The 16,061-nt window shown below is 33.0% G+C and overlaps 1 protein-coding gene across 1 annotated transcript in view; it reads left to right on the forward strand.

Moving 5' to 3' along the window:
- Positions 1–16,061, forward strand: part of LOC108907722 — a 483,302-nt gene that overhangs the window by 428,670 nt on the left and 38,571 nt on the right. Inside the window, exons 14-16 of the mRNA XM_018711519.2 lie at positions 9,263–9,383; positions 9,445–9,555; positions 12,921–13,076. Coding sequence (XP_018567035.1) covers positions 9,263–9,383; positions 9,445–9,555; positions 12,921–13,076 — 388 coding nt within the window. The remainder of the gene's footprint in view (positions 1–9,262; positions 9,384–9,444; positions 9,556–12,920; positions 13,077–16,061) is intronic.

The raw sequence follows: 16,061 nt of genomic DNA on the forward strand, positions 1-16,061 counted from the left end.
AAGCTAAACATACAAAGAATTATTATCATGAAACATCTATAACCATCACAATCATAAGATTACATAGAACAATTAACAACAAAGTACTAAAAGAATATTACCTGCTAACTAATAACACTTTAAACACTTAATTTTCTACTACTTTTATATTTTCCGCACTACACTGATCGTCTTACTACCTATCTGTACACTGTTCTCACTTCAACTCCCTATCTTCAACTATTTTGGCTTCCTTCCAGAATTTCCTACCCAAGTGCCTGTTTTTTGTGCTTCCTTCTCTCGACCGTTAATATTACTTTTTCATTGTTATACAACACCTATGTAACAGGTGACGTCGAAGTTGATAAGATAAGTACGATTTTGCACAGTACCCAATCTGTGTCATTTTTTATTTGAATAAAATTAGGTACCTGTATAAAAAAAGAGATTCCGGCCTACAGCCAACCAACCCTATACCACATTGCAGCCGCCCTAACATTTCCGATCTCTACTTATAATATTCCTTAAGATAAAGCCATATTTGGCTGACATTCGATAAAAACCAAATACCTAATTATGTAATGAAAAAAAAATTATAAAGTGAATTTTGGAGCATTTCGTTCAGAAAAGCTTTCAAGGAGTCTCAATAAATAATAATTTTGTTTCAGACTTATCCGAAAAGCAGCAGCAACAACAAACGGCTTTATGGGAGCTCATAAAAACAGAAGTTGCGTATATAAAAACTTTAAAAGTAGTTACTGATGTAAGTGTACCACATCGCCGTTCAGGAATTTATTTTATCACGTTTTTATTCCAGCTATTCCTCGCTTGCCTGAAAGACTTGCAGTCAAAGGCTCTCCTGAAGGAGATCGACACCGACAAACTATTTTCCAACATCACAGAGATTCTCGACTCGAACGTGGTTTTTTGGAGGAATACGTTGTTCCCTTTAGTGCGAGACATGCGAAAATATAAGAGGTCTTCATGCATTGAAAACATGTTGGAGGGTTTTCACAGCATCCAGGATATATTTCAGCCCTACTACAAGTACTGCGCTGAGCAGTCGAGATGTCAGCATTATTGTCGTGAAAATCTCGAGAGCGAAGTGTTCACCGCATATTTAACGTGGTGTGAGAGCCAAAAGGAATGCAACAGGTATGGTTTTATTAATTAATGTGTACCCCACATATTAAACCCTCTTCTACACACATACAGAGTGTTCATTTAGTGGCCCGTACTTCTACCATAATCTTTTTGGTCGGAACAAAAACCTCGTTATTTCAGTGTTAATGAGTTCGAAGAAGGCACATTTTAGTATTAGTATACAGAACGTTACAAGAAAATGTAGCAAACGAAGGTATATTTTTGTTAAATGGAACTGCATGAATTTTCTTTTTTAATTGAAGCTTCTTTAAGTCTCCTACACAACTTGAAATTTATTTTTATCTTAAATGCCGTGTTGTCGAAGTATTGTTTGGTCGTTAACAATAATTTTCACGTAAAATTACTATATCTATTGTATCAGGAATATAATTTTAGGTAGATATTTAAGTCTTTTCATATGACAAAAGTGTTATAAGTAGTGTTATAAATAAAATCTTATATACGGGGTGTTCTAAATTCCTTTCTCCATATCGATATTTTGAAATCAACTTTTTTCAGTTCTTTTAAATAGAGAATAGTGTATTTTATAACGCGCATTAGAGCATTCGATTCTTTTAATTCAACAGAATTCCGGACTTCAATCCTCTTGATTTTTCTTTTTGGTCTCGAATGAGAGATATAGTTTACAAAGAGTCTATTGGTTTGCATGAAGAGTTGTGGCAAACAATACAACTTGCTGCCAACAAAGTCAGACGCAATCCCAATATGTTGTTTCAAACTCGAAGATCTCTCAGAAAACGTTGCGTAAAGTGTATCAGTGTCAACGGTGGATTTTTCCAACCATTGCTTTAAATCATTATTACGTATTTCATTTGTTTTATTATTATTTGTTGTAATAATATGAAGAAACACTTAGTTTGTTTCGGTGTTAATTTCTCATATGTTCGTTAAATCGATTTTTATCGAAAACGGATCGAGATACGGACATGAAACAAGAGTACATAATTAATGGAAAAATGATTGCTCTTTCAGGTTTTGAATCAAGTTTCATGTTAGACATACAGGGTAAAAAGTTATTAACTAAATTTCTGGTAAAATTGGTCGTAAGTGGCGCCCTCTATGAGCAACGCTGAAATTGCAGCACGCATCTTATTTGTCGCTTAAAAAAATATAGTTTCACAAATTTTCAAGTTCCTAACCTATATATTTTCGGAATAATCGCAAAAAAAACGATTTAAAATTTTAACTTTCAACACCATGTGTTTCCGAAACTAACAACTTTCGGATAAGGCATGTTTGCGCCAGTGGTCACCATTTCACGTATAGTATCTTCAGCTTTCGATTTTCCCATTGTTAATGAATCACCCTGTATATTATGTTATTATTTTTTAATCTAGATGTTGATATTTATGTTAATAAAAATAATTTTAGCAGATTTTTTTATAAATTTTATTTAATTTCTATATTTTAATTAAACTGTCAAATATATATCAGTTTCGTTTTTGAGATGTTATATCTCAAAAACTAGCAGATATAGGGGTAAATTTCTTAGTATCAATATAAAAGTAATATGGGACTATGTTACTACGTGTTATGAAATACAGGGTGTTCAATTTAAAACAATTGAAAGAAAATAATTCCAATATATCCTATTAAAGCTATTTTCATATAAAATGGACCTAGTTAAGTATTCTCCGAAAATTTTATGAAAATATAGAAAATATTAAAATTTAAATACTTATACTGAAACCAAAAAATACTTAAAAATATATAACTTGGGACTTAAAGAGACTTCAATTAGAATAAGAAAATTTATGGCGTTCCATTAACAATAGTTATTTACACCATAAAGGAGGTAAGTATTATTTACCAGTCGAGGATGATCTTGCGCCCGAGCGGAGCGTGGGCTGGCAATAGAGTCCGAGACTGGTAAATTATACTTAACTGCTGTGTGGTGAATAACATTTTATCTGCTCCCACAGTTTTTTATGGTTCATGAAATAAAGATTAGGTTTTATTTTTTGACATTTCTTAATCAATTCATTTTGACATTATTCTTGCAAAGTCGCCTTGGTTGTTTGGATTTTCTCGTTTCTAAGGTGTTTATAAACAAAGCTACCTACATAAAACTTGCAATTCTGCTTGTTTAGAATTATTATTTCTAAATGAGTGATTTTCAAATGGAAAGCAGCAAATGCTGCCTGCAAATTGTTATTGCCCGAGCAGTCGAAAGAATATAGAAATTTCAAAGAATGGTGCCAGAACAAAAATACTAGTGTTTCTGAAATGTCACTGCTGGTATATTTCATGTCGAAGTCAAGAACTTTAAAGTCACCGACGAATTTGTGGAGTGAATACTCTATGATTAAGTCAACTATTTTCATAGAGGAGAACGTTGATATACCAAAACACCCCAAGCTGACAGCATTTTTGAAAGGTAAGAATGACGGCTATAGGCCTAAAAAGTTAAACGTTTTTAGAAAGAGAACAAGTCAACGATTTTCTCGTTCAGACATCCGATAACACATATTTGCTAATGAATGTAGTGACGGTCTTAGGCATTGCAGGAGCATGCATGAGTTATGCAAAGTTACTTTGGACAACATCAATTTCAAAAATTTCGATGACATTATTGCAGTTACAATTCCAGATTCTAAAAATGGTATGTCACGTACGTTTACAATTACTTCTCGGCTGAGTTCTATTTCTCACCTAGAAATTCTCAAGAAATATAATCAAGATTAGATTGGAAATTAAAACTGAAATTTCACGCTTTTTATGCGCTATCAAGCAGGTAGATGTTTCAACCAAACAGTCTGCAAGAATACCATTTCCATGTTTCCTAATAAGATAGCACAGTTTTTGAAACTAGAACATCCTGAAACATATACAGGAAGTTCATTCCGAAAAACATCGGCAACGTTACTGGCTAATACAAGATTTGATGTATTAGCAATCAAGAGACATCGTGGGTGGCCACAATTGCAGAATGTTATGTTGCTGACAGTTTAAGTAACAAAAATAAAATAGCCAACAGAATTCTTTACAATGACACTTCAACTCCAACTCATGCTGTTTTAATAGATCAGACAGATAATATTAAGCCTCCGGTAACTGAAATGGAGCGGTCAAATCCTTTTGAGAAATATGTGACAATTAGCAAACGCGAGGGTAATAATTATCCAGATTTTATAGATGTTAATAAATGTAATATCTGTATTTTCCACATATATCTGTTTTATTGGAAATATAGAAACCTATTTGGATTCTGTTTTCGCTGCACTGATACCAATGCACAATTACTTAATTATCAGTAGACCTAACTGACACAAAATGAGACGAATGAATGTGTTAAAAATTAACACCATAACCATAGAAATTGTAGTACCTTCGTCCATTATTGCAATTTTGTTACTGTCAATTTATGAGAGGATATAGAATTACTGTTTAGTTATAACTAACGCTGTTTGGTAATGGAAAATAGCGTAAAATAAATTCTTGTATATAAATAAAAAATGTTTTCTGATTTCAATGTTCTAAAATGAAGACAATATTCCATATATCATTCTTATTACGATTTTACGTCATATTTTCTTGGGAACCCGACCATCTTGAGCATACAGCTTCTGCTCTTTTTCACATAGCATCTCGCCGTTCGCATATTTTTCTTTGTAGGTATCTAACTGTTTAGTAAATATATATGATATTCAAAAAATAACGTTTATCTGATAAAAAGTGAATAAATTTGTAGGTATTGTGTATTCCACAGTCGGCGAATAAAATGGATTTCTTATATAAAGATAAATATGGAAAAATGAGGCATTAAAAAAAGATTACATGTAGCATATGGCATGAGAAATTCATTACATTTCTATTATTTATACCTATTCCAGAAAGTAAATTAAATTCTTTCAAAGGAATTTGATCACCTTGTATCACCTTGAAAGAAGTGAAAATGTTTATGTAAAAACTATTTCTTATAATAAATTACTAAAATTATTAGTAAGAATTTAAGTAATATAACATTAAATGTGTACAATACAATTTTTCAGGAACATAAATGTATTAATATGGATAAATATGTATTTAATAGTAAAGGAGACACGATTGCTTATTGCTATCGTAATATTTGCTTTATATTTAGGTATGCACAGACTGAATATTTTCTATCAAGGGCTGATTTTAATTGTATATAAAAATGTTTTATTCAACATAGAAATTTATTACAAAATGAGCAATACAGAATTAATGTTATAACAACACTATTAAAGTAATAATTGTTATACTAATTGTGCCTTAGAGATTGCATAATATTATTATCCACTTTCTTTTTAAAGTAGATATAACAGAATTAATTACAGTGATAACGCACCACGTACAGTGAGATTGTTATATACGATACGGTGTTACGGGATTTACATTGTTATTTCTACTTTCGCACTACCAGAGTAACAATGGAGAAAATTTTACCTTTCTAAACTTAATCGCGGAAATATTTGAAATTTATTTGACGTACTACAGGTACCCATCAGGTACACATGCATTTGCAAATCGAAGGCAAACGTTTAAATTGACATTAAGTATAAGGTCTATTACATTTTATTCCGTACAAAAGCTCTTGTCTAATATTTTTTTCGAAATTTTACAAGTTTATCCAAAATTTTTTACTCAGTAAAATAATGCTAATAGGCAAAAATTACAGGGTGAAAAGATTTTTCGAACTTTTGACAGACTGTATTTAGGTGAAAAATGGTTGTATCGGGAATTAAAAAAAAGCATTTTAAAGCTCTAAGATGCTAGTTTTTAGATCTTTCAGTTGAAAATTTTTAGGAGCTACTGTTATCATGCAATTCTAAAAATGGCGCGACAAAAAAACTTTGCAATATTTTTTTTCCACGGACTTGAAAAAATTTTCCAGGTAAGCCATGGACCAGATACCTTGTCTATTCAGCTTTAATTTCCTTTTTTTTTTAATTTCGATACGACCATTTGTCATCGAAATATCGGACTTTTAATGGAAAAGGATCCTTTTGTCTTCAATCATCATATCTCGAGGGCAGTTTCGAAAACTGGAATAAATTTCCTATAACATGCTGCCGCAACTTTTCGGATTTTTTTTTATCTTTTACACAAATTTTAAAAAACAGGAAAAAAGGTACCTAATTTTTGGTTTTTTAGAAATGATCACGTTTTTTAAGCTTGAACACTTCAAAATCATGATTAAAATTGAAAAAATATTTTTTTAAATTATCTCACATTTTTACCGCAAATAACGTTTATATTGAAAAAAAAATAAATTCAGAGAAGAAAAAGGGTAGTTTTGAACAAACGTTTTTTAAGTGATCACAGACTGCACAAAAATTAATTTGAAATTGGTCTCAAAAAACTGTATGAATCGGGGTCGAAATCAACTTTAATTTTAATTTAATTAAAAGTTGATGAACTGAAGCATAGGACGGAAAAGCCGAATCGTGCTGGAAACAATTGGATTTTGTTTTTTTTTCACTGTCCGGAAGGTTTTCAAAAAAAAAACAAAAAAAATTTTCGAAAATTTTTTAATAGACTGTGTCAAGTGTAAGAAGCACGACAAAGTATTAACAGCCGTGATACAAATAATAAATATGTTGATATGATTTTAGCTTATGATAAAACCCATAGGAGCTCTTCAAGCGGTTGTAAAATTAATAACGGGTCGTTTCCAGAATCTTCGCATACAGAATAGAGGCACATTTGTTCAAGTCTTTCAGGAACGTTGGAATGGCGACAGACAGTGACCTAATCGTACTGCAAACATTGAAGATGCACTTTTGAAGAGAGTTGCGAATAGTCTGGAACTGGCACCCGTAGACTGACTTTGCAATATGCATTTATACCCGTACCATGTACAAACGGTCCTCTTTTTACTGCTTCAGGGCTGACTATCATCATCGACAGCATTTTTGTAACTAGGTATTGTGATGATTTTACCTTACACATGCCAAATCTGTTAGGTGGTATTTATGTTGTTTAAGGAATTTGCTAAATAATTTATTGGATGATATTCTGCTGGAAATTCGTCGTAACATGTGGTACCTTACCATAATACACAAATAAATTGGGATTGTTTAAGGCAGCACTTTCTTGGACGGTGGATTGGTCGAAATGGTCCAATTTGAAGTAGATAGTGTATTCTACTCCAGTTACTATTAAGCATCTGCGAGAACGAATAGAGAATAATAGCAACAATTTTAAAAACTTAGTAGGATTGAAGAAAAATACGCTATGTACAATTATGTTTTGAAAATAACGGAAAACATTTTGAACATTCGTTGATACTTCTTTTTGGTTAGTAGAACGTTTGTCATTTGTACTTAATACAATGTCGTCTTCCATCACCTTAATCTTTGGAATTGCCCCTAATATGGACAAAACCGGTGTTTTTACCGAGATCCTATACTGCCTGCGGTACTGGAACTCTTATCTCTTGCTCGCTGGCAAAGATGCAAATCGGATGTTCGGACATCTCTCTCATTTAGGGGACCGCCTAGCCGGGTGTCTTGGCCGGTGGATTTCGATCTGCCGAGGTAAGTATCACGGACGCAGGCTGGAGTTTGGATGGGTGACCTAAGGCAGGCTCGGGGACGTAGCTGTGACAGCCTACCAGAGACCTGGGTCGCGCAACATTTTCCGCATGTGTGTGGTCCCCGATAAATGGTAATGAGAACAGAGCAAAGAAAATCTCTGTAACTCAAGACCATGCTATCATACATAAACTAAAAAGTACTCGAGTAATGAAGGAGGATGTACATAAGGCCTAAGTGCCGCGGTGGAAAAACAATTTCACCACCCTCCGACATACATACATATGTACATACATACATCTCCCTCATTTTCCTCTATCGGAGGCGAGGTAAATTCCTGTCTATTTTGTTTAGTTGCCTTCTTTCTCTTTGGTACATCCTGAAGCTGGCATAGTTTCCTAGAGGCTTTCAACTAACCCTGTTGAATTTATATGTTTTTGACGATACTTTGCTTTGTGGAGCACAGACGAGTACAGTACTCTGGTTCTCTTATCACTGTCTTTGAGTGCTAGGCTAGGGCACTACAGTTTATATGTGTATGGCTTTCTTGGATTGTCTGTATGGAAATTTTATGAGATTGTGTGGAAACTTTGTGAGCTGGTGTTTATATAGAAACTTTAGAGCTTGAATTTAATTTTGCCTCGTTGGAGGGCTTGTGTATAGCAGCTCTCCGGATCTTCACCGCAGGCTGGACTACCTCGGGGTAATGGTGTGCTATGAAGCAATAGGAGCTTTGAGCTAGCGTTGTTATTTTAACTCGAATTTGCTATATTTTTTTATTGAAATTTTTATACTTAATTAACAGTAAATATGAGGATACAACATATACTGGCTGTAATGAAATATGTCTTAGTACTAGTACCTTTGGCCTCTTGGAATTTTACTCGTCTTTAAATTATCGTCAACTGCAAGTCATGATCGACTACCAAATTACGTTAAGATACAGAAAACAACTTCACGTTCTTCTTCGTCTTTGAAATTTCAGTAATATCAACGATTAAGTACTGTTACTTTAACTTAACAAATACTTTGAAACTATGGTTCAACTATTTTTGTAGTTCGGTAGTTACTTAAACGTTACTGAACGTGTATTTGGTACAACTGGACCTAAGCGTTTTGATTTATATTTCAGTGGCGGATAATAAAAAATTAAAAAATATGTTATCTTCAAATCTGAGAGGTTTTCGAAAAAAAAATATTAGACAAAAATTGCTGATTTTGAGTTAAATGTGTTGTCAAAATTTTGTGTTTGGTCACCCTGTATACCTAATAAATATTGCAAACATTTATGTTTAAGGAGTGTAGTTTGTTTAACAAACCTGTCAAAATTGAAATTTTGATACATTGCATTTTACCTTAGAAATCTAGCGAAATGTGTTTTTATTTAATAAAATAAAATTTTGTTGTTAGTACAATAATGTTTATTTTTTTATATTAAACTGTCTTTTTGGCATTAATGGGTGCAAAGAACCCTCTAACAGTGACTAAAAGGAAAGGCGGTATTAGCCGCTGCTATCATAATTAACGTCAATATCGGTCGAACTACGAAAGCAACTTACACTTTTTTGCAAAAAGGAAATGTGTCAACAGCTAACTAATTGATTTTCTCTTAATTGCAGACTTCGCCTAATGGATATTTTAGTTCAACCCATGCAGAGACTGACTAAGTATGGTTTACTTTTAAAAGCCATTTTGAAAAACACAGACGAAGACGTTGAGAGGGAAAATTTACAAACAATGGTGGGCCCATTGATTAATTTCCTGTAAATGCCAAAACTGAAATTATTTTTATTATTTTCAGATCAAAATGGTTGATGAGTTCGTCAATAATGTGAATTCTAGTCTCAAGCATCGTCAAGATAAGGAACGGTTGAAGGGAATTATCGCCAGAATCGAGAGCTATGATATTGTGGTAAGTGCTGCTTTCCTACTTCATGCAAATTGTGGGCAGCAGAATTTAATGTTGTTTTGATCCTAAACAAGCGTGATAGTTTACTTGTAGTATAAATGCGGACGATACGTGCATTTCCTTCTATTCATACTCTCTACTAATGTGATGAGGGAGAATACTGTACAAATATTTGCAGACTAAAGTGGCAATACCTTCCATATTTTAAAATAGTTAAAAACACAGGCTACTGACGTTTTCTGGAGAAGGCTCTTAACCTGCGTGATATAGATAAGATAAATAAGATTCCAACGGTGCTGTTCGAGACACGGACACTTTCGACATGGATTAGTATAAAATAGGAGTAGGTATTTAAACTATAGGCTGTGTTTCAGATAATATGCTGTTAAGACAATTCGTTGTAGCAACATTTCTTTACACACATTGTTTTGAACTATAAATTTCTATCTGTCCCTTTTCTAAAAATAAAATAAGACACCACTGCATTCGGTTAATCTTATTCTCGTATGAAACCATGCTATTTCCGGTTCCTGATTTAAACTTCAACGATCATACATAGTTAATTCTACGTTTAATGGTCAAAATCCCTTTAGCGCTTTCCATTTCTCTGAAGTTAATAATTCATCTGAGACTCCTACTCATCGCTTGGAGAGTATTGAGCTCCGGCTTTTGAGGGTGTAAATTTCATAAATGGTATTAATTACTGATTTAAATTAGGAAGTGTTGAGATATGATTTAATTTCCTTAAATATACAAGGAGCTGATGTAATAATGAATAGATACAAATGATAAAGTCTAATTAAGTGAAAGTATGTCCGTGTTGTATTGAACGTATCTGTGTAAAGAGTACGCAATACCTACTACATTTTTTATCATTAGAATATGACAAATTTAAGAAAAATTAAAATAAATTTTAAAATAGGAACTTATGTACACAATACATGTATTCTAAATATTATTAATGTAACTCTAGCGATCGGTACATCTTTGTAAACATTAAATCCAATTGTAGAAGTAAATGTTCTGTACCAGAGATATGAGTACATAAGTCTTACGTATTTTTTATGCTGATCAAAATCCGTAGCTCAAAAACCGATTTACCAGGACACTATTTAGTAAAACGCTAAAATATCCTCTAAAATAGGATGAAACAGTGAAGATAATTTTGTTAGCACTGGTTTTTAATCGCTTATTACGAATCTGAAGTCCGAATCCAAAAATTCCTGATATAAAACGAAATATACCCTAAAATAGGGTAAATAGTGAGGATAACGTAAAGATTCATTTACACTCGACGGCGCCGGCGTACCGAGATTCAGGGAATGCGATATCCATAGCAAAATTTGAAAAGACTTTATCTATTATTAAATTAAGCCGAGACTTTAAAACTAAGTAGACTGCCCAATGTGGAACCTAAGTAGAAACTGCCTTTTTCGGAGATCTTTCCGGAATTCGACACCACCCGCGCTTCGACACGCCCATTTCTTGGGTTCCGAAGTTTTGTTTATCTTACTGGCTGGATCCCTGAATATCGGGAGGCTTTGGCATAACTATACTATGTTAATAGTTATCTAATTGACTGAATTTAAAATTGTCTAAATAATTTTGAGACTAAACGCCTACACCTTCCTCTTGTGACTCCGTATAGCAATACGGGACGGATTAGTCAATCTCATTTAATCTATTCTTACAGCTTGGAAAATCCGCCTAAAAACCAGCTATTTGATCTATATTTATTTTCACCACATCCTAACAACTTATTTAAATATCTTGTAATCCCTACGTCCTTTCGAATGCGTTTGGCGCGTTAATAGAAATATCGATTTTTTTCCTAGATACCTGATAACACATGTCTCCGAAGCGACGGTCTAAGTCAACTGACGGCTTTGCAAATTTATTACTAACGGTGACAAAAGGCACTAGTCTCTCGACGACTTTATAGCGACGCTAAACATACTTGAAAATCCTTTTCAGTAATTAATGTTGACCGAAATATTTTACTGTCTGAGTTGGCCCATCCGTTCCGAGAATTAAGAAATAAACTACCACGCGTTCCGGCTTTTGTTACAATACACTGTTTCTCATTTTCAGACATTTCCAATTTTTTGGGTGGTCAATAATTTCTTTTCAATCCGCCATTTTGGATTTAAGGATTTCCAAAATAAAACCTTATATTCGTGACTTTGAAAATCACCAATTAACAAGTTTTTTTAGCCATAATCTTCAAATTTTGAATGCTTTTCTGATTTTTACAGTCGCTATATTGCATCCGAAATCTTTTATTCAGGAATTTTCGAATTTGGATTTCAGGGATAAGTTAGGTATATTTTTTTGATATGTTGTCGATCAACCTGCATTTATTTATTTGGTAGTTTAAAATGCAAGGTTATGGTTTTTCACATTGTTTTGCACTAAAATCCGTTCTTTGACCTTAGGCGTAGAATTAACCCCCTTGTAGGGTAGGATGTGGATTTAACTTACATATATTTCTTTCCAATGCTCAAAATATTGTTTTCGAATGTTTTCTTGAACTATTTACACATTGCTGCTTTTCATTATAAAGATTTACCTCATCCTCAATATTTCACTCTATTTTAGGGGATATTTTAGCTTTTTACTAAAAAATGCCCTAGAAAATCGGTTTTTGGGCTGCGGATTCGGATTCTCCATTAAAAAATACACAAGATCTATGTAGGTACTCATGTCGCTGGTACAGAGCTATGGAGCTGTGTTTCAAGGATTTCAATAGCAAAGTATTATCTGAAGTAGAAAAATGTATCGGATTCATTGCAGATTCCAAAAACTGTAGGAAACATATGAGTAATTGATTTTTGTAAAATGTTTTTCTTGCGATTTATATAATATAAATCGACCACGCAGTATCAAGTCACCCCGTTTCACGTTTTTTGAAAAATGCTTAAGTATTTAAAAGTACAGTATTCTTTTTAGTTGTAAGAAAAACTACTCTTCTAAATTCTCAAAAAAAATTATGTCTACACCACAATATTTAGTAATAAATCAATCATATTCATAATTTATATTGAACTGCAAACTTATACATATAATTATTGTTCATATTAATATTATAATACCCGTGAGTACATCTAATTGTTATTTGTAGTGCACAATTTGCATTAATATTACTACTCGATGCCTTTGCGTGTATTTTATATGTAAAATTAAATATGATTTCTTCCCTTCAAACTCAAGATTTCTCATGAATTATTGAATGAAGTCTCGTCTTAAAAAAATGTGTTGAAAGGAAAATGTGTAGCTAAATAACACGTGTAGCTGTACATTATACTTTGTCGTGTACCACCCCCAGCTATCATTAACATTTTGTCAACGGATATACCAAAATGTTTCAGGAATCAAAGGACGATGACATTGAAAAGATTTTGAAGAAAGACAAATCGCTTACCCAACTTGACTTAACAAGGCCCATGCTGAACTGTCCCGTCGAAAGGAAACGACATTTATTACTAGAAGGCGATCTGAAACTGAAAGACAGCGGTACTTCCAAGGTAAGGGTGTAATTTATTTCATTTGATTACTTAAATGTAAATTTGTAAATGTTAAGCAGCTCTGAGAGACATTTTCTTTTCTACCTATAATACAAGTTTCTCAAGAAATGCATTTTCAGTAACTACGCGAAAATTCGCCAATCACTTTGGTTTGTATAATTAATACAGGGTATTACAAGTTACCGTTAACCACAGATTACTTAGCGGAAAATAATGGGACCTTCATTATGTCATTTTTAATATGGGCGCCCCGTTTTCAAGATGGAGGTGTCAAAGTCGATATTTAAAAACAGATTTTTAATAGCTCCCTTGTTTTCTAACATACTGATTTGATATTTGGCACACGTTTGGTTATACCATCACACTTTTGAGCAATAAGAAAAATCGAAGAGTAAATGAAGGTCATTGTCATTTCCCTATTTTTTTTCGCTCTTGTAAAATTTTAGCTCAAAGCTTGATTTCAGAAATTATAGCTATCTCTTTAGTTATGTGATGGGAATCTTCAGTTTGTATTAGACTAGGCTTAAGAATTGTAATTCTTAAGGAAGCCTCTTTTAGTTATTGACACACTGAAAGAAATGCGTTTTATTCTTTATTAGAATTATATATGCCATTATAAGACCATTGTATACTATATGTGACAGTTAAACAGATTGGATATAAAACGTGTACTGCTAGCACAGTTGTATAGTGAGTATAAACCTTATTCTTTATTAAATTATTGTATAACTAATATACAACGTTTTTTATACCCTTTACGAAATAATATCAATAACTGTTCTTAAAGTGTTCCATATCGTTATTAGTACATCTAGTACTGGTTATAAGTTTTATAATAATAAATGTATTAAACTGTTGTATACTCTGTATGAGTTAAAAACATATGACTTTAAGTTTTCAGACATTTTATTGTATAACTGTAATTACAAGCTAAGGTTCTAATGTAAACATATAACAAACATTTAAGTATTAGAAATGATGACAAATCGCTCCCAAAACTGTCCAGTTTATTTTCTTAGCAACGATGCACCCGTATTTTCTTTTATTACAAGAGAATTTGCACTATAACTCTTCCACCTTAAGAATGAAGCATCCCTTGAAAGGTTGAGCTTCTTTTCAACTAAGTCTATTTCCTCTGGTTGATTGACTTTATACCCATGCTCTTCTTTTTCACCGTTAACCTTCTGTTCCTCCATCTTATGTAAAACATAACATCAGCGGATTCTAATAGGACCCACAAAATAATAATTTTTAAGATTTAGACAAGATTTACATTTGAAAAAACAAAACAATTACAAGCCATAAAACAGTTAGATACTTACATAATTTTCCATTTCACACAACGCGATATGATCATGTATCCCACAAAACATGTGCATATACTGCCCATTTTCATCAAACTAGACGTGTAACAGTCGTAAGTCGATGCACAGCGGACTGTCGGAAATTTTACGATCATAACCGATTGTGCACCGAGAGGTGACGATCCCTTAACCATTATAAGACGCGTTTTACACGTTGAAAACAGAAACATATTCAGTATAAGAACGCATAATTATGTTAATACAATTGTTATATACAAATTCGGATACTGGTCCTTTATACAAGAAATCTTCCCTACTATACAATTGGAATATAAAGTTTATAACACCTAATAATGTATAAGTAATTCATTATAACCATTATTTCATAGATGCATAAGGTGTATTAAGCACCTTCCAGTTAAACTCATTGAATAATGAGTATGGAGATGATTGCTTTTTTTAAATAAAAGTTGTATATTGGTTATAAAAGTTTTAATATGCGCTATACACATTATTCTAGATAAACAGTTTAATAAGTCCATTTCTTTCAGTGCAAGGGCTGTATCAAATTTCTTATCTAACTCTAAAGATACTATTGGGAGAGTGGGAAGGAATTAATAAAATATAATAAATAATTACTTTTTCTACGAGCGCATGTACAGCTTGATCAAACCCATCCGCGATATGAGTAGATCAAGCAAATAGTCCACAGTGAGGGTAACAAAAACATGAGATCTTCATTGTATCTCCTGTGCAATGTTGTTCATGCCGATGTTCACCGTTCGACGTTCAGACAAAGAATGAGCTCCGTTGCCGGTCTGGTAACGGTGCCATTGAGCATCTGAAAGTCGTGGAAAAGGCGAATTTAGTCAAGCCATAAAAAACCGCTTTTCTAATGCGCTTTAGCACAGTAACATGATAAAATGGCAAATAAGAACGAATAATAAAAAATATTTAACCACCAATGCACATAATTGAAGCTTGAAAACATTAAAATAGGTGTTCGATATGCCTACCATTTCCATGATTGTACAATGGGGCATTCAGTAAATTCTCAAAAACGTTCTTATTTTGAATACACAAAGTATTGCTCATGATTAGGCGATCCTGAAAATTTCAACTCAATCCGTTGAACGGTTTTCAAACTATGATTTTTAAAATGCGAATATTTGTCTCAGCCGTGGCAATGCAATGACGTCACCGCATGGGAACTCGGTATACGCTGCTTCCAGATGAGTTTCTGCATCTGCAGAATGTTTTAGCGTTTGTGCATATTAAATTTAAAAAATGGAAGCAAATTTCGTAAAAGCAGGTTCTTCTAATTTGCCAGAAGTAGGTTTGTTAATGGTTATGGTTTTTTTAAATAAAAACTACGACATTATCAGTGCTGAGATGAGAGGAGTGAAAATGCAAAGGTACGTTTCAATAACGTGTAAAGCTTCTATAAAGTACGTTTGTAGCGAAAGTTTTGATGTGTTTGTACAACAAAAATAGTAAATAAGAATAAGGATTTACGTTTAATTGGACGAAACCGCTTCAGTCACAGGTTTCAAAGATTTACCTGATCTTATACAGGGTGGGCCACCAGTAACGCCTTGGTCGCTAGGTACCAAACGGCAAATGTTATAGAAACCTGTTTAGGTGGGTATGTGTAGGTTGATTACGGCTACATTTTAAAAAT

The sequence above is a fragment of the Anoplophora glabripennis genome, unplaced genomic scaffold (genome assembly GCF_000390285.2).
Source record: "Anoplophora glabripennis isolate ALB-LARVAE unplaced genomic scaffold, Agla_2.0 scaffold179, whole genome shotgun sequence".
NCBI classification, from domain to species: Eukaryota; Metazoa; Arthropoda; class Insecta; order Coleoptera; family Cerambycidae; genus Anoplophora; species Anoplophora glabripennis.